Source organism: Notamacropus eugenii, chromosome 3, assembly GCF_028372415.1.
Source record: "Notamacropus eugenii isolate mMacEug1 chromosome 3, mMacEug1.pri_v2, whole genome shotgun sequence".
NCBI classification, from domain to species: Eukaryota; Metazoa; Chordata; class Mammalia; order Diprotodontia; family Macropodidae; genus Notamacropus; species Notamacropus eugenii.
This window is the reverse complement of record NC_092874.1, coordinates 44,832,200-44,857,245: the sequence shown is the minus strand read 5'-3', so window position 1 is coordinate 44,857,245 and position 25,046 is coordinate 44,832,200. Positions and strand designations below refer to the sequence as shown.

Here is a 25,046-nt window from a genome sequence, read left to right as displayed (position 1 = left end):
CTAATTAGAAAGTAATATCTTATCCACAAAACACAAGTCATTTAATGACTTCTCATCATTAGAAGTGAGATTTTTAAATTGAAATATTTCTCAGGCCTATCTTTCCTCCCTTTGGATTCAGGTAGAATCTTACAAATAAATAGAAAGGAGAAGTCAACTGGATTTCCTGTGATCCTCTAGTGATTTGTATGAAGGCATCTTCCCTATTGGAGGCAGCTAGGTGGCTCAGTGGATAGAGCTCTGGTCCTGGGGTTAGGAAGACCCATGTTCAAATCTACCTAGACACTTATTAGCTGTGTGACTCCAGGCAAGACACTTAATTTTTCTTTGCCTTAACTGGAGAAAGAAATGGCAAATCACACCAACATCTTTCCCAAGAAAATCTCACAGACAGTATTGGCATGCTGTATTTCATGGGGTCATGAGGAGACAGATAGGACTGAACCACTCGACAGCAATGACAGTGACAACAAATCTGCTCTGTTTGTTCCATCGAGCTTCAGCACAGATGTAGCCTCAGAAATACGTTGCCAGACTTAGGTCTGTAGAACAACCTGAGGTCAACTTTTATCATCCACTAGCAGAGACTACAAGAAAGATCAGTTTATGGCCAGAATTCTGCTTTCCTAGGGATGTGAAGGTCAAAATCAATGAATTGCCAAGCTTTAGTTCTGTGCCAGGCTCTGGTCTAAACCCTGGAAGACCCACAAAGTGTGCACAGAGTCAGGCTAAACAAGCAAGATGAGGTAGAGGTCCAAAAGCAACAAAGCCAATTTTGTTGGGATGAAATGTATGATCAGATTATGGCTCTGGAGAGCTATACCTTATTCAAAAGCAATAACGTTGGTAAAAGTGAGATGAGAGAAGGATAAATTTATTCATTAACAAGTATTTATGTGAGGAAATTCTGGAGTCAGAGGGGAAAGCGTGATGTCACATGTGGGGGCATGAACAACAGCATTATCAGAGGACCCTCTGGACAGAATAAAGTAGATGAGTTTATGACGTGGTGTCGTGAGCCTGGTATAGAAGTGTGATGTGCTGGAAATGGGTTTGTATTGTCTGGACGATGGCTAGAAAGCCCCTTTCTGTCAAAAGCACAGTGGTCAATAATTTCTCGATTTGTGTTAATGATTATTTCTTCCTTCAAAAGGTAGAGGGACAAAAATAGGAAATTTTATTTTGGAAATGAGCTATGAAGGTAGAAATAATGGTAATCTTATAAATTAGAAAATGGGGGCGATATTGTGAGTTAGAGAAAGGTAAATGTCCCAGTTTTCCAAGAAAGGGAGGGCAGGAGAAGAAATTAGAATCTGCAAAGCATAGTATAGGCCACTGAGCTTGACTTTGATTACTGGAAAAATCTAGAACATATTATTGTAGGGAAGGTTAATTTACATCTAGAAAGAAAAGTAATCGCACAAAGAACCAACGTGGTTTCATTAAGAACAGGTCATTCTGGCATGTCCTTATGTACTTTTTTTTACAGGACTATTATACTGACAAATCAGAGGAATTGTATAATTTTACCGCCTAAGGAAAGAGCAACATTTAAACATTTATATGTTCAAAAAGCATTTCACCACATTCTGTTAAATTTTATCCTCACAACAGATCCATGAGAGTGGTATTATTATTGTCTCCATGTCATTAGATGAGTTCATTGAGTCTCAGAAAGGTGAAGACACTTGCCCAGGATCACACAGCTAGTGAGTATTAGAGACAGATTTGAACCCAGGTCCTTTAGGCTCCAAGACCAATGCTCTTTCTATTATGTCATGCTCTGACATTGTTTTCTTAAATTAGGTATTTGATAAAATGTCTCATTCTATTCTCATATAAAAATGATGCGATGTGAGCTAGAAGTCAATAAATATTTATTAAGTACTAACTACATACTGGGCCTGGTGCTAAGTCCCGGTTGGTAGTACATTTAGATGAATGTGCTGGTTAAATGCCTGAGGCCAGAAGAGTCATTAATGGCTCTGTGTCAGGTTGGATATTTCCTTTGGAGAGCCCCAAGGATCTGTGTTTGTCCCTGTGCTGTTTAGTATTTGTTTTCAGCGACTTAGTTTTTGGTATAGACATCACAGACAGCACAGTTTCACAAAGCTGGGATACCTGGCCTACTGGGTGACAGGTTAGGTCAGGAGAGACTCTGGGTACTGGACTCTAAATCAAGCTAAAGTTTGATAGAGAGAAATGGGAAGTCTTAAATGAAGGTTTTAAAAATCAACTTTGCAAGTACACAGTGGGGAGGGGCATACTTAGGTGGCAGTTTGTCTGACAAAGATCTTGAGGTTTTAGTAGACTGAAGGCTACTAATCAGTAAATATTATCAGTAATATAATTGGTTTCCAAAAACACTACTGTGATCTTAGGCTGCTTAAGAGTCTTGGCTTCCAGGAAGAAGCAGAGGCCTAGGTAGCCACTGGTTAGTTATAATGATAGAGGAGTCTTTTTTAGGGAAGCTTTGGGCCAGATGGGGCAGCTCGGTGGTGCAGTAAGTAGAGTGCTAGGCCTGAAGTTAGGAAGACTCATCTTCCTGAGATCCAGTATGCCCTCAGACACTTACTAGCTGTGTGACCCTGGGTAAATCCCTTAATCCTGTTTGCCTCAGTTTCCTCATCTGTAAAATGAGCTGGAGAAGGAAAGAGCAAACCACTCTAATATCTTTGCCAAGAAAACCCCAGTTGGGGTCATGGAGAGTGAGATATGACTGAAACAACTGAACACCAACAAAAATTGGCCATTGAGATAATTCCCAGCAGTGATGTTGTGATCTCTTACTGAAAGACTTACTTCCCCTTGTACCAATGACATAGACTTTAGTCTAAAAGGAATCACACGGACTCACAACATAGGGAGATTTATCAAATTTTATATATGTGTGTGTGTATGTGTGTGTATCTATAGATAGATACACACGTACACACATATATACACACATATATACACACATATACATACATAAAAATAATGTGTGTATATATATATATATACATATATATATACACACACATATACACGTATAGCCATGCTTATTTGCTTTTGTGTATTGTATATATGATCAGTTCCACTGATGTTTTTCTCTTTCTTTTAAATCGAAACTAGATTGTTTTCATGAGGACCACTTAGGAATATAGTTTGAGATCCGGTACTGACAGACCCAGACTTCTTTCCTTACAAGTTTTAAAAAAAAAATTATTACTTTAGAGATTCTTGATCTTTTTTTCCCCTATATGATTTTTTTTTCATTTTCTCCCTAGGTCTATAAAATAGTCTTTTGGGAGTTTGGTTCATATAGCACTGAATAAGTAAATTAATTTAGGTAGTATCATTTTTGTTATGTTGGCTCAACCTACCCATAAGCAATTAGTGTTTTTCCACTTGGTACGTTTATTAGGCATCAATATGTTTATATAAATGAAATTCTTCTCTAATAGTTCTCCATTTTCCAAATTTGTAATTATATCATATGTATAAAATATAAAGATGTATAAAATTGGTGAATGGGAGCACTTTGAGAAATTGAATTGAGAAATTGAAACATTTAATGATTGAGTTCAGATAATCTGGTGCCAAACTAATGTTTTTTTCCTTGACCCAGATTTTATTGAAACGTATAGTAGAATAAAACGACTGCAATTAGAGTTTAGAGATACATACGTATATGTACTTGGATTGAGGTTCCAGCCAGACTAACAACCAAAGGTGTAGATCAAGAATACTTTCAGGTTAAGCTCTGAAACACTAAATCACATTCTGTCTTTTATTTGTTACTTTGTGAATGTATGACTTATTTTTTTAAATCGACTGAGGACATCTAAGTCATATAAGATTTTAGTGTAAACTGCTGTTGTGTAATTAATTGATAGGGAAATTAAAAGCTTATTTTCTTTTAAAAATAATTTTTTTTGTTTTCTAATGCAAAAATGGAATGCTTCTTGCTACCATATCTCAATGTCATCCTGATTTTGACTGTGCCTCTAGGAAACGCATGCCTTGGTGGTATTTTTGGACAGATGCTCTATGTTATTTTTGCCATGAGAGGTAATCTTTTTCACTTGCTTGTGTGTAGATTGGTGATGTACATTGAAAGAGACAGCAGAAAGGCCACGCCAGGAAAGGAAAAGCAAAGCAGCCATGAATACCTGTCAAAATGCCTGGATCTTCTCATCTATCACATTGTGCAGGAACTGCCAGGAATTCTGGGTAAATGGAGCCAAGCATCTGTGACGTGGAGTCTCTTCCTCAATTTCTGCTTTTTCTTACTTTGCCCTTACTGGGGAGTATGTACCTTGTAGAAAATGTGGACTTGCTCCTTGTACTGTCTTCATTTCCTGTGTGTAGTGACAGAAAAATCCATCTTCCCTTGGAGTTAAGAATAAGCTAGCTAAAAAATAGTGTTGACCTCCAAATCTATCTTATCAGTTGTAATTTTTCATGAGGAAAATTATTTTTCAGAGCTAGATCAAAGTATTGGTTGATTTTTATCCCAATGCTTAGGTCTGAAACATAGTGCTTAACAAAGGATTTGTTGACTGACTGAAGGGAAGAGATTCCTGGATGCTCATGGTAGACCTTAAAAAATGACAACTTTGGAAAATATTTAAAGGGCGAAGGTTGATTTTGGAGCCTGAGAGTATGACCTGTATAATTCTTTTTTTAGTGATATTTTTCCATGACCTTTCCTTCTAATTCTGGAAGGCAATTTTGTCTTCTTGAAATGTTCTATGTTTTACAGGCATAGATTGATGCATTAGAGAGAGCACTGGACCTTGAGTCAAAAGGCTGGGATTTGAAAACAGTTCTCACCTTTGGGCCTCTCTGAGCCTGTTTCTTCATCTGTAAAATGGGGATATTGATTCTTACATCATCAGTCTTAATGTGGAGAAAAGTGGCTAATAAAATTTAACATGCCATATTATTGTGAAATATTATTATATTCCAGAATAAGGAAAAGATTAGTGAAAAAATAAAATATTAAATACACATTTTTAAAAAAAAGAGTAAGGCAAAGAGACTTGTAATTATCAAGTCCAATTCAATTTAACAAAAATTTAATAAGTGCTTATTATGAAGGTGGACAATTGGAAGTCTATTATTTTAACTATTAAAAACATTTAATTTTAAAAATAAGATGCTACTAATTCATCAGAATTATGCTTTTTCATTGTTCTGTACCAGTTATTAGAAATTGCATTAACAGTTTTAAAATGTACATATTTTTGACAATTTACTCTTTTATTAGCTAAGTCTGTTCTACTCCCATGCTTTTCCAGCAGATGTAGCTATAAACCAGAAATACTAAACATTTGAAATTAGTTTTATTAGTCTATATTAAAATATTATTAGACTGGGAAACTCAGGATATTTAGTCATGTTGATAAAAATATCTTCCCATACTTCTTTCCTTCTTCCCTCACCTCCTTAGGATATTTGGAGATTTCTTACCTTCTTATTGAGAAAATTCATATTGATGATAATGATCAAAATGTTGATTTAGTCTTTATTTTTCTGCATAACTTTTCCTTGCATACAAATTAAAGACACAGTTTTGCTAATTGGATGCTAATTTTAATTTCTATAGAAAACAGTGGTTCCTGAGGATTAACTCCTTATTACATACCTAACTCAACCTCAGTGTTTGATAAGGGACCTATTTCTCATGTGAAGAATTATTTCAGGACTCAATGAGCTATTTCCCATGTAAAGAATTATTTTAAGACTCATTGTCTTATTCCCACTGAGGGGTTGGCTAGTATGCCTCCATTGTAAAATGATTCTTCCATGTTCTTACTCTTTGTCACCATCATGGGTCACATCCCATGTACTCCTCTCTACCTCTGACTGTTTTCATGAATGTGCTCTGTTGTTCCTGCCCTCCCCACCCGAATCCCCCAGTGATGCTAAACTGTGGACAGTACTTGAGTGTGTACCTTTGTGGTGTTCCATGTCATGATTTGCAGGTGATGTTCTCAGTGCGTTGGCTAATGTTTCTGGACGTAAACATCCATCGACGGTACAGGTTAAACAGCTGAAGATCTGTCTTCCAATGATGCCTGTAGTGCTTCACCTTGTTACGTCACAGGTAGAATTCACTTTTCTGAACAAAAAAAATGGAACCCAAATTTGACTCATTCATTTGTCAGTTGACCATATGCATTGGCTTTATGCTAGCATTAGAAAAGTCAACTCAGAATTTTCAATTTTTATACATTACTTGAAATAAAATTTTCCATATGCTTAAGCGTTCAGTCTGCCTATCCTCTCCTCCTACAGGTATTCCGCCCTCAAGTTGTAACTGAGGAGTTTCTTTTCAATTGTGGGACTTTGCTTGTAAGTAACGCCTTTGATTTTTCAATTTCTTATTTGGTGCCTCTGCTGTCTCTGGGATTGTGTGTCAATGGGGTAATTTAAAAATCCAAGTGGTATTCAGTTTTCTCCAGGGAAGTGACCTTTTTTTAATCCCTTGACTGTAATAAAATTTGACATTTGGAAGAAAATGAATTCCTTTGCAATAATGTATTTGTTCAGTTGACAGCCATAAATAGGGTGAACTTCTCCATAGAAACGTGATTACAGATTGTGATATTAAATATCATGAAAATTCCTAAAATGACAAAGTGACTGAAAACAGAATTTAGAGAATACTTTATAATTAGTATCTGTGCTTTCTTGCATTGTCTAATAATGCATTTTTAATTGTTTAAATGATCATGTCTTTAGATTATATGGACTGATTTTTAAATTTAATCTTGAAATTATGAGCAGCAATGCATTATCTCACTTCAGTCCTTGACTATTTCCTGGTGTAAGAGTACACATCTCAGCAATTATGTTATCTTTTTCTCCTTGTGAGTTAATTCCTTCTTTTGAGTTGATGAAATGCTGAGCCGTATAACAGAGAAAACTAAGATATTTGTCAATTTTGGCATCTGCAATCTTACTTTGATATTAACAATATAGACTTTCAAATAGGCTATGAATCTCTGTATTTAAAATAAGGTAGTAATTTACCTTTGTATTGTTAGTTCAGATTGTTAAAAAGATTGTCACTCACAAGAGAAGGACTGTTTTGAGAAGTTATGCTTCAGGGAGAGGGAGGATGTTTTGAAGTATAAATGTTCCTTTTAGGTCATTAACTGTAAAAAAATCTATGTATTCAAGGAATGTAGTATAAGTTGTTCTGTATTTTCCAGTTTCTTGTAATTACATTCCTCTAGAGTGCCAAATTAAACTTCTTTGCTTATGCATGAAACTGCAACCTTTTAGAAACTTTCTTATTCTGAATCTCAGGGGAGTGGCTTTTATTTGTAACTTGGAGATAATTTTGGTGTAGCTATCACATAGAAGTCTACTGAAAGGTATGAAGACCACTTGTCTACAAATCAGGAAACCTGGATTCTAGTTCTTACTTTACCACCTGCCTTTATCAAATCACTTTACCCTGAAATGTAACTTTTCTGTTAAATGAGGAGTTGGGATTAGATCATCCCTAGGGCTTTCCTAGTTCCAACATTCTTGGAATCTGTAAATGGCTTTTGCTGCCATGGTCTAATCAGGGGACTCGACTACTGGTGACTTATGGTTATTCACACAATTCTTGTCACCCATTTTGGAGGACATTTGGCCTATTTGCCTTATTTTTGAAAAATCTGGAAGGAAAATATTGGAGTGAACCAAAATTTAAATAATGGGATGACTTGATAAATGAATAATCTGTTTGAAATATTTTCACCAAATCTTTGTGTGTTCCCTGTTTTCAAGTTGAGAAGAAGAGCTAGGACTTTTTTTCCTTATAACTTCATCTGCTTTTGGGCTACTATTATAGGACTGTCATGGTTTTAACCTTTTTCATTTTTATAACAGTTTGGAACAGGATATACATATGTGTAATAAGTAGATGCTCGATATTTCCTGTTCCTGCCATTTGTTTGAAGGGGAGAAATTAACTTTACTTTTTTGGCAAACATCATTTACTTGTTTTTCTAATAGCTGGCTTTTCTTTTACGTAGTTGATTGTAGCAATAATGCTTTTGAATTGGTTTTCTGGTTCCTTTGAATTGGTTTTCTGGTTTTCTCATCCACTTTGTTCCCATTTCTGTTAAGCCTAGGGGACAGATGGAATATACTGTTTTGTTGTTTTTACCCCTGGAAGAAACTTACTTCTTTTTCTCTTTTCTAGAGGAATGAAAAGCAAATTCTTAAAATTCTGTCAATAGTAGTAGAAATAGCCAGACTAAATATAAAAGAAGTAAATACTTTTAATACCTGACCAGATATTAGGGTGCAGTATACCCCCTCTGATAAATTGAAAGCATCTTAGCTCATGACATCATAGAATAGTTATCTATATAGTTGCTCAGTTGCCATTTATTGTAATATTATAATATAATGATATATTGCATGATGTGATTTATATTAATCTATACATGTACAAACGTGTGTGCATACATGTATATGTGTGTACACATATGCATGCACACATATGTGTGGGTGTACATGCACACACACCAGATTAGACTATAAACTCCTTGAGGACAAGAGTTGTTTTCCCTTTTGCCTTGATATTTCCTGCTCCTACCACAGTGTTTAGCACTAGTACTAAATTTATACTTGTTATTGATTGATTGAGACCTAAAAAGTAAATGATTTTTTTTAGTGTAGCAAGCTTCTGTGGATACTGTATAGAGACGTATAACAGTAACTTATCACATTAATTAGAATGTAACCATGGTGGCAGAATTTAGCAGAGCTCTCCCAGCATTCACCTCCAAACAATTTTAAAATAATACCTCAAAGTAAATTCTGGAGTGCTGGAACCAACAGAAGGTCAGAATGAGACACTCTTCTAACCTGGGACCACATAAGAAGTCAGAAAGAAACATCTGTGACATGAGGGAGAATGCTGGCCCAGAGCCAGTGGTAAGACTTGGTGATGTTAAGAGGAGCAACAACAGCTTTGGGGGCTCTGAAGCCAGAGACAGTAAGTGGACCTGGCCACTGGTCAGAAAGAGATTATAGAGGACCCCTATGTTAGCACTGGATTCAGGACCAGACTATTTGGCAGCTCTTTTACCTATATCCACTTCTGGGTCATAGTTCAGGGACAGAAAGGAGTACTTTTGGTTAAGAGGGAATGGAAGCCCTGAGGGGTAATGTTGCTTCCAGATCAGGGACCCTAGGGAACAATATTATTTCTTCTCCCAAGGAAGGAGGGTCCCCAAAGAATAGTTTTGATTACAGTCACAAGAGACAGAGGCCCTTCCTGGATAAGGACCAGAATGAAGACCAAGAGAGCATTGACTACACTTCTCCCCGGATTACATCACCTTGAAAACGTTGAAAACTTTCAAACCACCAGAACTAGCTTGAAAACAGCAGTGCAAAAAAGCCTAAAACTCGAGATACTCCCTCTTGCCCTCCTCTCTCCCCACCCAGGAACAGAGCCTAACATTAACATAAAGTTCCAAATCACGAAATAGGGTGGGAAAATGAGCACACTGCAAAAAAAGAACCTGAACAAAAAAGCTATTATGGTGGCGGGAAAGATCAAGACAAAAACTCAGAAGAAGATAATGAAGTCAAAACAGCTACAAGCGAAGCCTTCAAGGAAAAAAAAGTGAATTGGATGCAAGCCTAGCAAGAATCCCTGGAATAGATTAAAAAAGAATTTCAGAATCAAAGTGGTAGAGGGAAACTTAGATAAAGAAATGAAAGCAAAGGAAAATAAAAACTATGAAAAGACAATTAACAGCTTGGTTAAAGAGGTACAAAGAATATGGAAGAAAATAATACCTTAAAAACCAGAATTGACCAAATAGAAAAAATAGGTACAAACACTCACTGATCTGTACAGTGTTCTCCTGGTTCTGCTCCTTTGACTCAGCATCAGTTCAAATAAGTCCTTCCAGGTCTCTCTGAAGTCATCCTGTTCATCATTTCTTATAACACAATAGTATTCCATTACATTCATTTACCACAGCTTGTTCAGCCATTCACCAATTGATGGGCATCCCCTTGATTTCCAGTTCTTGGCTACCACAAAGAAAGCTGCTATAAATATTTTTGTATATGTGGGAACTTTTCCCATTTTTATGATCTCTTGAGATACAGTTCTTTAAGCAGTATTGCTGGGTCAAAGGATATGCACATTTTTGTAGCCCTTTGGGCATAGTTCCAAATTGCTCTCCAGAATGTCTCCAGAATGATTGGATCAGCTCATAGTTCCACCAGCAATGAATTAGTGTTCCAACACTCCCACATCTTCTCCAGTTATCCAGTTATCACCTTCCTGTTTTGTCATGTTAGCCAGTCTCATGGATGTGTTGTGTTACCTCAGAGGTGTTTTGATTTGCATCTTTCTAGTCAATAGTGATTTAGAGCATTTTTTTATATTACTATAGATAGATTTAGTTTAATTTCTTCCTCTAAAAACTGCCTGTTCATATCCTTTGACCATTTATCAACTGGGGAATGATTTGTGTTCTTGTACATTTGACTCAGTTCTCTATATATTTTAGAAATGAGGTCTTTATCACAGACACTAGTTGCAAAAATTCTTTTCATATTTTTTTGCTTCCCTCCTAATCTTGGTTGAATTGGGTTTGTTTATGAAAAAACTTTTCAGTTTAATGTAATCAAAATGATCCATTTTGTACTTCATAATGTTCTCTATCTCTGTGCCCAAAGGGCTACAAAAATATACATAGAAGTTAAAGATATGAATAGAGTCTTGGAAAAAATTGATATGATGGATCTCTGGAGAAAACTGAATGGGAATAAAAAGGAATATACTTTTTTCTCAGCTGTACATAACGCCTTCACAAAAATTGTAAAGTAAAAAAAATAAAATAAAAAATGAATGTATCATAGAACAAGTCATAGAAACAATCAGTATTTTTACATTTCATGAGACAACATCCCCAAATTTGTGAGATGCATGGAAAGTAGGTCTTAGGGAAAAATTGATATCTCTGAATTTGTATATCAATAAAAGAGAGAAAGAGCAGATCAATGAATTGGGCATGCAAGTAAAAACCACTACAAAAGCAACGAATTGAAAATCCCCAGTTAAACACTGAAATGAAAATCCTGAAAATCAAAGGAGAGATTAATAAAATTTTAAGTAAAAAAAGACTCATTGAACTAATAAATACAATTAGGAACTGGTTTTATGGATAAAAAATAAAGTAGATAAACCAATGGATAAATTGATTAAAAAAAAGAAAGAAGAAAACCAAATTACCAATATCAAAAATGAAAACGGTAAATATACTGCCAATGAAAATAAAATTAAAGCAGTTATTAATAGTAATTTTGCCCAATTATATACCAGTAAAACAGACAATCTAAGTGAAATGGATGAATATCTACAAAAATATAAACTGCTCAGATTAACAGAAGAGGAAATAGAATACTTAAATAACCTCATCTTAGAAAAAGAATTTAAACAAATCATAAATGAGTTCCCTAAGAAAAATGCCCCAGGACCGGATGAATTTGCAAGTGAATTCTTTTTTTTTTTAAGTGAAAATATTTTTACTTTCTGTTTGTGTGTCAAAGTTGTACGTTTAGAAATAGGCACATTACAAAAATCACAAAACAGATTTTAAATATGCAAGTTTTAATTCAGTATCAACTACTTTGCTTTTCAAAGTAGCCTTCTCTTCCCTTTCGTATTCTTCTGAAGTAAGAGATGTTGGTGAATTTGTACCTGATGGCTGTGGAATGTCTTCTGAAATATTATTTCTGGAACCACCTTGCATGCTAAGTTGAATTGCCTTATGCAGATGTTTCTTCATCTTCCATATCAGTTTCCTGTCAGCTTAGTGCTAGAGCTCTTTGTAGATTCTCTTCATCTTCATCTAACATTCCTGTTCCATCGTATGAATTACTTACTTCTAAAGAATACTCTAGGTCTGTTTTCTGTACTCTTTGATCTTTTCGTTGGGCTCATTCTTCTCCAGTGAGTTTTGGTCCATGCATTTGTTGTACCCCAGTCATCTGCAGGAACTGGTCAGCTTCACAGTCTGGTAGGTCACCCTTCCTGTTGTAACTGAGCCAAGAAAAGTGCAAGGTAAGTATCCAAGATTAATTCTGGACCCGTCAAGAGAGAGTTGAGGTTAAACTACTGTTTTCCTAATTTTCAAACCTTAAACCAATGTTCCTTAAAATTGCATGTAAATGATCTTTCATTTATAGGATCGATCCCGAGCCTCTGATACTCTGGGCTGTTGAAGAGGATTAGCTCTAAACCCCAAACTTTCAAGGCCTTGCTTGTAACTGGATCAGACCATTGATCCATCCAGTTCCGTATCCTGCCTCCAGCAGTAGCCATTACTTGAGTAGAGAAGAAAACACCGTCATCCGTATTTCCTGAAGGTTGCTGTAAAAATGTTCTATAGTTGTCACTAGTGACTCCTCCCTCTGCCATCCTCATCCTCTCATCTTCCTCTAGCTGATGAGCAGTAGAGGATAATTCCACAGGGCTAAATTATTCCCCTTGCAATTGATCATTCAAGCAGTGTTGAGCACAGCGTGAGCCTTCTTGTTTCTCGTGGAAGGTGGGCTCCATGTTTATTTATCTGCAAGTGAATTCTACCAAATATTTAAGGAACAATTAATTCTAATACTATATCAACTATTTGGAAAAATAGATAAAGAAGTAGTCCTATCAAATTCCTTTTATGACACAAACATGGTTTTGATACTTAATCCATGGAGAGCAAAAACAAAGAAAGGAAACTGTAGACCAATTTCCATAATGAATACTGATGCAAAAATTTTAAATAAAATATTAGCTAGTAGATTACAGCACTATATCAGGTAAGCTTTAGACCAGCAATGCAGAGCTAGTTTTATGTTAGGAAACTGTCAGTGTGTAACTTGCCACATAAATATCAAAACCAACAGAAATCATATGATTATCTCAATAGAGAGATAAAAACTTTGACAAAATACCATACTCACTCCTATTAAAAACACTAGAGAGCACAGAAATAAAGGGAACTTTCCTTAAAATGCTGAGTAGTATCTATCTAAAATTAAGGGCAAGCATTATCTGTAATGAGAATAAACTTGAAGCCTTCTCAGTAAGATCAGGAGTGAAGCTGGGATGTCCATTATCACTAGTATTCAATGTTACACTAGAAATACTAGCTCTAGCAATAAGACAGGGAAAAGAAATTAAAAGAATAAAAATATTCAATGAGAAAACTCAATTATCACTTTTTGCAGATGCTATGATGATCTGCTTAGAGAATCCTAGAGAATCAACTAAAAACTAGTTGAAATAACTAGCAATTTTAGCAAAGTTGCAAGATATAAAATAAACCCACACAAATCATTAGCATTTCCATACACTACCAACAAAAAACAACAGGAAGACATAGAGAAATTCCATTTATAATAACTGCAGACAATATAAACTGCCAAGACAAACTCAAAGATTATCGAAACACAATTACAAAACAAATTTTCAGACAAATGCACAAATATTAATTGCTCATGGGTAGGCTCAGCCAGTATAACAAAAAGGACAATTCTATATAAGTTAATTTACTTATTTAATGCAATACTAATCAAATTATCAAAAATTATTTTATAGAACTAGAAAAAATAATAACAGAATTCATTTGGAATAACAAAAGGTCAACAATAACTAGGGAGAAAAATTGTTATGGAATGTGGCCCATCAGTACCAGATCTCAAAGTGCATTGCAAAAAAGGAAATCATCCAAACAATCTGGCACAGAATGGTGATCCTGTGGAATAGATTTGTTACACCGTACACAGTAGTAAATGACCATAGGAATCTAGTATTTGATAAACCCAAACATCCAAGTTTTTGGAGTAAGAACTCAACATTTGACAAAAATTGCTGGGAAAACTAGAAAACAGTTTGACGAAAACTGGGCATAGAGTAACATCTTACACTGTTTACCAAGATAAGGTAAAAAAAGACATAAAGAGTGATATTATAAGTGAATTAGGAGAGCATGGCAAAATATACATCTCAGATCTATGGATAAAGGAAGAGTTTATTACGAGACAAGAAATATAGAGGATTATAAGAAGTAACTTTGAATAACTTTGAATTAGTAAAATTAAAAAGTTTTCTCAAACAAAACTAATGCAGCCCAAATTAGAAGGACAACAGGAAACTGGGGGAAATTTTACAGCAAATTTCTCTGATAAAGTCCTTATTTCTCAAGTACATGGGGAACTAAGCCAAGTTTTTAAAATTAATAGCCATTTCCCAGTTGATAGTCAAATGATATAAACAGGCAATTTCCAGAAGAAGAAATAAAAACTATCAGTAATCACATAGAAAGTGCTCTAAGTCATTGTTGTGTGGAAAGATGCAAATGCAGACAGTAATGCATTGTTGCTGAAGTTATGAACTAGTCCAGCCATTCTGGAGAATGCTTTGGAACTATGCCAGAAGGACTAGAAAACTGTGCATACCCTTTGACTCATCAATACCACTGCTGGGCCTGTATCCCAAAGAGCTCAAAGCAAAGAGAAAAGGGCCTATTTGTATAAAAATATTCACAGCAGCTCTTTTTATGGTGGCAAAGAATTAGACATTGAGAGGATGCCCATCGGTTGCAGAATGGCTGAGCAAGGTGTGTATGATTGTGATAGGGTACTTTTGTAGTATAAGAAATAAGGAACAGGATAGTTTCAGAAAAACCTGGGAACACTTAGATGAACTACTGCCAAATGAAATGAGCAGAACCAGTAGAACCTTGTACAGTCACAGCAGCAGCAATATTGCAGGGATGATGTGAAACACTTGACTACTCTGATCTGGACAATGTTCCAAGGCAGTTCCATAGGACCTATGATAAAAAGTGCTCTCCATCTCAAGAGAGAGAGAGAGAACTGATGAACTCTGAATGCAGATTGAAACATTTTTTAAACTTTATTTTTATTGTTTTCATTGGGGTTTTCTTTCACAACATTTCCAACATGAAGATATTTTACATGACTTCACATGTATTTGTGTTTTGCAATTTCAGTCATGTCTGATTCTTTGCAACTCTGTCTAGGGTTTTCTTGGCAAAGATACTGGAGTGGTTTGCCATTTCTTTCTCCAGCTCATTTTACAGATGAGGAAACTGAGGCAAGCAAGGTTAAGCAAATTGCCCAGGGTTACATAGCTAATAAGATTGAGGCCAGATTTGAACTCAGGAAGAGGAGCCTGACTCCCAACCTGGCAGTCTGTCCATTTGCGTCTTCAAGGACAGGGACAAGGCTGGAGAGAGAGAGAATTTGGAACTCAAAATTTAAAAAAAAGGTATAAATTTTAAAAATCTAATTGAGAAATATTTAACAAAATAAGTAAAAGTGATTTCAAATGATTTTTAAAAGTAACCTGGCATTGTCCCTCTTCAGCTACTCTTACCAAGCCCTGTGGTCAGGGAAGGAGGAACAGGAATTATACTTCCAACATGGTGACTTTTTTTCCTTTTTGCTATAATCCTTACACAGGTGTTCCCCTCCAGTTAAAGGCTCTCAGTCCAGATGCCTGACTCTCCAAAGATGAATCTTTTCATACTGCAGGATCCAATTTTCCATTGCTTTTAGGATAAAACATACACTCCTTTGCTTTTCATTTAACATATTCATTGACCTTTTTCACACACTCCACATTACAGCCAGACTGGCCTAATGATGGCTGTTTCCTGAGCCCATGCTCTGTCTTTGCCTCTGCCCTCCAAAAGGTTTCTCCCATACCTGTCATGAACCAGCTAGGGCATCATCTGTGCAGAGCCATTACAGATTCCCTAAGATTGTACTATCTCTCCTTTAAATTACAGTCATTTCATTTATGCCTTGGAGAATGTAAGTTCCTTGAGCTTGCATTTTTGTTTTTAGTCCTTGAATTCTTAGTACCTAGCACTGTGCCTGGCACATAGTAGGTACTTAGTAAATGTTTGTTTAGTTTCATTTAATTGACAATTGTACAATAAAATATTAGAAGGCATGTCATATGCGTAAATACATATGATTCTCAGGGTCTTGAATTAGCTGATGTTGGATAATAAGAGATTTTGATATTGTGGACATATTTTGGGGACACAGTGTTGTGCTACATCATGTTCATCGTAACTGACTTTTTCACAATGTTGCTTGATTAATGAGCTGGAGAAGACCCCTTTAGGTTTTTTGTACTTCACCTTGTGTTTTGATTACTTCACAAGCAGGTGATAGCTGATGGAAAATTAACTTGTGGTTTTTACTTGGTCGCATCAGAAAAATTCAACATTATTTATGTTTTGAGGAAAAATGGAATTCCTAACTCTAATCAGAAGGAGTAACTTTTAAATCAAAAAAAAGAAAAAAGCATTCTTATAGCTTCATATAACTTTCATGGATACAAGTCGCATGATAGATCCTTGTAAATGATGATTGTAAATGCAAGTAATTAATATTAGCAGCAACAATTGAAATGCTGTTCCAAGTGCTACTATTGCTATAGATTTCGATGACTGGTGAAGTAAAGAGGCTGCCCTATTTATTGGGGCAGGTAGTGTCAAACTTTCTTTTTGTCTCTAATCTTTAATGAATCTCTTTCTTCTTTTAGCACATATCTGTTGAGCATGTCCCATGGATAGATACATCTTGATCCTTGATTATGAGGAGCCTACAATGTAATAGGGGAAAGCAGCCATAATAAATAGATGGGGAGTGAAAGTACTTTTTTATCTAGAGGTGGGATGTGTGGTTTAGTGAAAAGTCTACTGCTGGACTTGAAATCAGGGAGACCGCACTTTTTTTTTTGAGCTCTGACATTTCTTGGTTATAGGATGCTGAGCAAGTCACTTAACTCTGCAAGTGTCAGTTTCCTCATCTGTAAAATGGATAGGATGTTACTTAGAGTGCCTACCTCATGGATTTGTTGGAAGAGAGCACTTGTCAAACTTGAACCTTTGTGAGTGTTAGCTATTGTTAATATTCCTGTTTCCTTCACCACTGGAACATGTGAGGGCACACACTATCTTCTTGCATAGTCATCTTAGTTTATAGACTGAGTCATTGCTGCCAACCTGCTGCATGAGTTGTATGATGGACTGTCAAGTCTTGCTCCTAGCAACTTGGAAGTGAGGCTGGAAGTTTTACCCTTAGTGAGTTTTTTAAAGCCCTGGTCTTGAAGCCACTTGGAAATCCTATATCTTGAGTCCTGGCTTCTATACTGACCAGCTCAGGGATGCTGGGTGAGTCTTCTGGCTTCCTCTTTGTAAAATGGAAGGACAACTGCTTTTATTATTTACTTCCCAAAGATGTGAAAAAAGCATTCTGGGAACCTTCAATGAGCTACACAAATAATTTTGTTATTATCACTATAGTGGTGCCATGTTAGGGATTGATACTTGAGTGTAAACTAATTTGTGAGACACTCTCTTGTGTGAAGGCTAGTGGAGAACATGTTGTGATGAAGAGGAGACATTTGGGTCTAGGGCAGCAGATGTGGAGGGGCTTTTACAGTGAGGTCCTAGGGAGTCATGAAGTCATCAGATGCCAGCAAGGAAGTGGAGGTGAAGGGCTGCCTATGGGAAGTTTCACCATCTTCACAATTTAGCTGTGGCCTGGCCCTGACTGCGTGTGACAACATGGTTTTTCCTGAACTATTTTGCTCCAGTGGGGGAGGCTGACAGAAGCTACTGTGACTGTCCCAGTGAATGATGCAACTTAAAGCCCCACCATCTTGGAACTCATGAGTTCTGTTAAATACAGCACCAGTAGCCAACAGCAGAAACTAAAGATGTAATTGAAACCTAAAAGTGTGATTGAAGTTCTAGATTCTGGAAGGTTCCAGAGCTTTCTTCCTTCTCTTGACTGATATAGCAGGACAGAAAAAGTAGAGAATGTGGCAAAAGTAGCAGAGACATAGACAAGCACCAGCTTGAGCATGAGAACCTCTAAGTGTAGCATGGCAGTGTTTCAGTATATATTGGGAGTTTGGTTGTTACAGGGGAAACTGGCTACCACAATGTAAACATGCCATCTGTAACCACTAGGTTCGCAGAATTTATTAAGCACCCACTTTGTCCAGGACACCATGCTAGATGCTAGGAATATGCGGGAAAACTTGTCAATCAACCTCTGCCCTAATATTCCTGCAGCGTATACCACAGGTAGTATGCCAAAATTCCAGGGGCTGTCCAGTCTCATTCCCTCTGACAACTATCTGTGCCTCTCTACCCCTGTGAACTGTCTGGGTGCCCACAACGTCATAGGTGGGAATTAAAGCCAAACCTTCTTGACTTCAACATGTGCTCTTTATTGTATCTGGTATGCTGGTATGATGTGCATAGGAATAAATAAGCTTATTCAAAAAAATAAATAAATTGAACTACAGAGTAACTCACAATATCACCATATGGTCATGAAAAATGTTTTTGCTCTGTTGGACCAATGATTGTATTAGTCCATAACATTTAATGACTACTTTATCAGTTTGTCAAATCAGAAAAAAATAAGGCCTGAAAATATCAGGTATAAACTCCCAGCATTATTTACAGCATACTCTTAAGAGGAGTATGCTCCTAAACTTTAACTTCATGAAATATAATGGATGATAAAACAAATTGTGGAGACGATTGCTCCCTTATTGGCAACTAGAAATCAGTAGTGTGTCCTTTGTATCACTTATGAAAGCCACATCCTGACATAAAAGTGAAATCAGAAGAATGGAAATAAATTAAAGGACAGAGGAGCATTGGGAAGAACAGTTTGGCATTTACTCATGCTAAATCATTAATATTTCATTCTTCCAGCTTCTCAGTGGGGCCTTTGAAGACTCTTTTGCTACCTGGGGCATAATACTGTGTCACTTTGGAAGCTCCTCCTAAGTTTGTGGGAATAGTCACTCTATCTCCTTCCTTTGGGCAACTTCCTTGTGGGAATGCCAAAGATTGTTCTTTGTTTTTTGTCTATTTTTTGATGATCCTGTTTAAAGTGAAGAGTGAGAGCATCAGATGGGAGCTTTGGTACTTGCTTCTCAGGCTATTTATTGTCAGTGGTGCAGTTAGAACAGCCTTCCTGGTACTCTACACCTTCTGTCCTATCGTCAGCCCTACATCCCTCCCTTTGGTGTGCAGCCTGAGACACATTCTGCTGCGGCATCTTCCCCATATTCTGCTGATCCTTTTTTCCTTTTAAAGAGAATCACAACTTCCACGTAACTATTCTCATTGTTAGTCCTTTGTTTTGGTATTCCTTCCATTCAAGCAAACCTCTGTTTGTGATTCCTGCCTCCCATTCCAAACCTAGGATGATTTCTGCAGTTCTCTGCCCTGACATTTCCCTTCCTCCTCCTTGAGTAGGACAGCCTGCCTGCACTTAGTCTCTTGTACATTGGTTCCCGAGTCTTTTGGGGCACTGTTCACCATTCTCTCTAGCCTCATTAGTTTCAAAGTATATGATTTCTTCGTTATGTATAACGTTTTTGTCCTACCCATTCCTCCCTCCTTATAGCACCTAATGCTCAAGTCTGCGTGTAGTGGACCTTCAGTACACATTGACTGAATGGACTGATTTTGAGAAATGGAGTTGCAAATGTATTCTTGCCTCTGCCTGATGCTGTCTTGGAGTAGATTGGCTTTAATCTTCATTTATGACTTCTTCTCGTATGCATGTTCCCTTCACTTAGAGATTCACAGTTCTCTGTATGTGCTAGGGAGTTTTGCTGGTCAGAAGTCTGTCTTTTATATGAGTGGAGCCATATGCTACATAGTTTAATAGCTAATCAGTAAGTTAGACTTTTATATTATGTAAATATTCTTACATTTGTTACTTTTGAGGGTTTTTTTAGCTTTACACTTACCTTGTACTCAGACTGTCTACTTTAATATTTTATATATGCATGTGGTCCTGAATAGTATGTATATATGTATACATATATACATGCACATAACATGTATGTACACACATATACAGACATATATGCGTGTGTATATGTGTACATATATGTACTTGTGTATATGTATCTATATACGTATGGATAGTACTTATTGTTGTCAGTGAATTGTTTAATAAAGAAGAACAGTGGTTCTTTATGCAGCACAATAATCACTTGTTTTGGAATTCATGTTTATTTCAACTTTTCTTTTTCTCTCTCTCTTTTTTTTTTACAGAATCATATTAACTCCATAGACTCAGGAGAGACCAATATAGATGGGGCAATAGGTCAGTATTTCATAAGGGCATTTTTACCTCTTTACTTAAAGTATTTTGACATTGTATTTTGTGTCATAATAACAGAGCCATGTAATGATTATTTTATTTCCAGGTCCAACAGCATCAGAAGAATTGATCAAAATTACTTTGTTAGCTTTTGAAGCAGTAACACAACATCCAGGCTTGCTGACACAATTCCGCTCTACGGTCAGTTCTAACAGTTTTTTTAAAAAGTCATTAGTCTATTCGTTGAGTAAGTTCCTCATAGTGCAGGGCTTTCAAGTAATATGATTATAAATTAGTGTTGTTCCTAAACAATAAATGTTTGAGTGTTCAGGGTCATGCTGGAACTCATGATAGAACTTTTAGATTTACTTCTACAAACATTTATTGAGTCTCTACTAAGACACTGTACTAGGAACTAGGTGAGATAAAAGTAAGACATGCACACCACCTCAGGCAGCTTATAGAATCCTTGGGCATCTCTTAGAGCTTCCTTCCCTCCATAAAGCCTGTGAAGAGACGCTCTTCTGCTGGAATGACTGGAACATGTCTTTGGTTTCTTTAGCTTTTCTGTTTCTCTGTCTGGTTCCAGCTGAGATTTACAGAATCGGGAAATGGAGGGTATAAAATAAGATGATTTTTGACTCAAAACCTTTTGCATCCAAATTAGATTTAAGTTGGATCCATGACTCAGGTCAATTCTTACTTTAAGCACCACACCCCTTTCTTTATATGGTACCTTCTTAAGCAGTTTCTTCTCTTTTCTTTCCTCTGAACTATTGCCTTATTGGGGTATGTCACTGCCCTTCCTGGGGTCATGCGTTTTACTTCTTCAGATTGGAAGTTGTGACATTTTCATTGCCATCCATGTGAGGTTTTAAAATGAAGAAAGCTCATGGTAATCTTTAAAGTAGCACATATGCTTATACATTGGGAGTATTATCAACTGGGCTTTTCTTCCCCAGTTTATTTAATTAATATATTTTCATGACAGGTATAGTGAATAGAGAGAGCAGGCCTCTCCTACAGAAAGACCTGGGGCCCGAGTCTTTTTTGACACATGCTAGCTCTTTGACCATGGGAATGTCCTGTAAAGGTTTGGATCACCAGGGAAATCTCTCTAAGACTGATTTTGGAAAGAAGGGATACACCGGTGACTGTACATTGGTAAAAGGAGCTTCTTCACCTGGTATTTCCTTCTGCCAGTGAAAGCAAAGTCCAATGCCTAACCTTACTTTTGTAATTAGGAAGAGCTATTTTTGGAATGTGGAAAATTATCACCCACCTTCCTTGATCATTTCCATAGCAATCCTTTCTTCTTTTTTTCCAGTGAATCTTTAATTGCGCAGTTATCATCTTAAATCTGCTTCCATAATGAAAAATGTCCTGAATTTAATGAGTTAAGTTGGAAGATCTTTCACTAACTGTCTTCCATTTAACTTGAAGCTTAATTAGTTTATTACCAGATGAAGAGACTCTGGCATACTAATTATTTGATATACAGCCTGCATTATTGTGGAGAAAACTGTTGCTTCATCTTACATGATGCATACAAAATATTTTTAGAATGTTGCAACTCATGGGATATCGTCTAATTACCTCTTTGGGAGCATGACTGGAATCCATGAATATAAATACACTCTAGTGGATATAGGGATATAGTAAGTGCCATTTGAAAAGTTAATGTTAACCATATTAAAGGATCCAAAGAAATACTTCATTATATAGAAAGATATCCTTCATTTTGACCAGAAGTGTTCTCTCAGAATCGTCCCAGTTTTCAGGATAGTTTAATTATATAAAGCTGGTAACAATTTGTATGTTTTAAAGAGCAGTGAAAAGTATCAAACTGTTGTTTTTTTTAGTGAAAAATTTTTCTAGGATGGCTGTTAGTTTGAAAAAAAAAAGAAAAAAGTGATTTCCATATTAGGAGAGTTGGACAAATTAATCCTTAAAAAATGTATTTCTACAATAGCTGAAAAATTAACTAAGTCCAAAAATTGATATATTTATTACCTACTCCTGAGGAATTTGGTTTTTGACAATCAGTCTACCATTGGATATTTCCTTATGCCATGTTTTCAGTTTCACAGCAAAGGGATAGGATCTTTATTATATGTCATTGAAATATTTATTAATTTGTACACATTCCCCAATTTTATGTATGCTTGACTTGACTTGAGAAATGATTAAAACTTGTCATCATACTTTCCTCTTTACTCCTGCCCAATCCTTGTCCCAAATCCTGTCTAGGTCAGGGTAGCAATGGAATAGGTAATGACTAAATCCTTCCTGGTTTTTTTTTTTGAGGAACTAGAAGGAGGGAGACACCTAAATTCTTATGTAGATGGAAAATAGAAATAAAGTTGGACTACAACTCTGTGTACAAGTAATAGGGCTGCTGAAAAGACTTATGTGAACTGATGCAAAGTGAAATAAGGAGAACCAGGAGAACACTGTACGTAGTAACATCAAGATTGTACTATGACTGACGTCCCCCTTACATACAAATGTTTTCCCTATCATTCGGCCCTGACCTCCAGCCTTCAGCCTTGATTTTGTCCTCTAGACTTCCCTTCTGAGGCCTATCTCTTCTCTCTGTTTTACTCTTCGCCTTCTAGCAGTCATCTGAGCACTGGTAGTGGTGGACAAACCAGGCTTGAACCTGAATTTCCTTTTATATACAACTTCATTTCCCTTCAGTCTTTTCTCTGTAAAGGCCTACCATTAATATATTTATATGGATTTGAATTTATTATTCAAATTAATTGATTAATAATTATTCAATATTTATTATTATTATTTATTTATTTTGAATTTATTATCGAATTGAATGATCTTTAAATTTAAAGTCCTTTCTGGTGAGGGCAAACAACAGAAAGAATTTGGAGGGCATCTGTTTTACCTTTTGATATTATCACCTAGAACCCCACTATTTAGTTTCTAGGCTTGGGTTGGGCATGATGGTGGGTGAAGCAAAAGGCAATAGGAAGGGACACAGTTCAATCCTTGTGGCTTATGGGGGGAAAAATTGTAAATAGCAAGCTACACCTTTGCTTGTACTCCCTTCTCGCCATGGGATCTATTGTCATGGGAGAGGTCCAAATCCTATTGCTGTGGGAGGAGATAGGCTCCTGACCTCCTAAGTTGGAATTCTAAACTCATTTTCTAGTAGTAACTTGATGCCTGTGTTCTATAGTGGTTTTTGGTAGAGTTGATCATGGATCACAGGATTTTAGAGCTGGGTATGACTTTAGTGATAATCAGGCTTTTAAATTCCATGAGGGCAGTAATCCTATGCTCTGCAAATTGAAGGTGCTTAATAATTATTTCTTGACCTGAATTTATTGTAGTCTAACTACATGCCCACCCTCTCCTTTATAAATCAGAATATGGAGGCCCACACAATTAAATGATTTACCGAAAGTCATGCACTTAATTAGGGACAGAGCCAGTACCACATTTCAGATCTGTATGAACAATTATATTGGCTTTTTTTGACATACACCCTGTGTTAATGCTATTTCCATGAGAAAATGCAATCAAATTTTAAATAAACAACTTAGAAATTTTTAAAATATAACTCCTGCTTATGTTATGGACATAATCAAAATCTCATCCTTTTGTAGGTTTTGAAACTGAGCACCTGGTCCTAGGAAACACTGAGTAGATTGATTATCAAAACTAAATTGGTTAGAACTGGGCTTGTTCTGGATATTTATTTTTGTCAAATTCAAGTCATACAATTGAAGGAGACTCTTCTAAAATGATTCCATCAGTGTTATTAATAGTCTCAAAAGAAACTCAAAAGAAATTTATTATTGTTTTAAGGAAGGCATTAGAAGAACAGGACTGTAGCAGGTGATCCATTTGAGTCTTGTCATATATAGTGTGTAAACATTTTCTTTGTGACATTAAAAGTTTATATTTTAAGACATGATTAATAGCTATTTCAGAAGTCAAACATTTATTTAAGCTGTATTTTATGATTTGATAAATTGTTCCATTTGGCATTTGGTAATTTGAATTGTGCCAATCTAAACATTGCCTTTTTACTTATAAATGAGGGTACTTCCACTTAAGAAGCCATGAATCAAGAACCTAAGTCTTCTGATTTCCAAACCAGTGTTTTTTTGATCATTATTCTTCTTATGTTTGTTTTTAAATGGATTCTTTTTTCTTTTCTCTGTACATAAGCTTTTGCAGTTTATGCTTAACTTAAGAGCTTTCTCTTTGTGAATTTTTTTAAATTTTTTAAAATAAATTTAAATAAATAAACTTATTTATTTATTTATGACCAATAAATTTAAACAATTTAGGTGAAATGGAAGAATATTTACTAAAATATAAATTTCCTAGACTAATAGAAGAGGAAACAGAACATCTACATAAATCTATTTTAGAAAAAGAAATTGAACAGGCCAGACAAAAGCACCAGGACTAGATGGATTTATAAGCAAATTCTACCACACATTTAAAGATCAACTAATTCCAATGTTTAATAATTATCTGGAATAATAGGCAAAGAAGGAATCCTACCAAATACCTATTATGAAACAAATATGGTACTGATACCTATACCAGGAGGAGCAAAAACAGAGAAAGAAAATTATAGACCAATTTTATTTCTTTATTTTTTGTATTTATTTAAATTTATTTATTTAAGTTTTCAACATTCATTTCCACAATATTTTGGGTTCCAGATTTTCTCCCCATTTCTCCCCTCCCCCTCCCCCAAAACACCAAGCATTCTAATTGCCCCTATCACCAATCTGCCCTCCCTTCTAACATTCCTCCCTCCCCTTATCCCCATCTTCTCTTTTGTCCTGTAGGGCAAGATAGCTTTC

General features: G+C 36.0%; 1 protein-coding gene and 1 pseudogene across 14 annotated transcripts in view; one reads left to right on the top strand and one right to left on the bottom strand.

Annotated features, from left to right (window-relative positions):
* The window catches only part of ULK4 (unc-51 like kinase 4), a 674,194-nt gene that overhangs the window by 211,704 nt on the left and 437,444 nt on the right, over window positions 1–25,046 (top strand). For all 14 annotated transcript variants that reach the window (XM_072651430.1, XM_072651427.1, XM_072651429.1 and 11 more), the window contains 5 exons: window positions 4,082–4,215; window positions 5,973–6,094; window positions 6,286–6,342; window positions 20,154–20,205; window positions 20,309–20,403. In XM_072651430.1, coding sequence (XP_072507531.1) covers window positions 4,082–4,215; window positions 5,973–6,094; window positions 6,286–6,342; window positions 20,154–20,205; window positions 20,309–20,403 — 460 coding nt within the window. The remainder of the gene's footprint in view (window positions 1–4,081; window positions 4,216–5,972; window positions 6,095–6,285; window positions 6,343–20,153; window positions 20,206–20,308; window positions 20,404–25,046) is intronic.
* Window positions 11,644–12,442, bottom strand: LOC140531003 (ataxin-3-like; annotated as a pseudogene).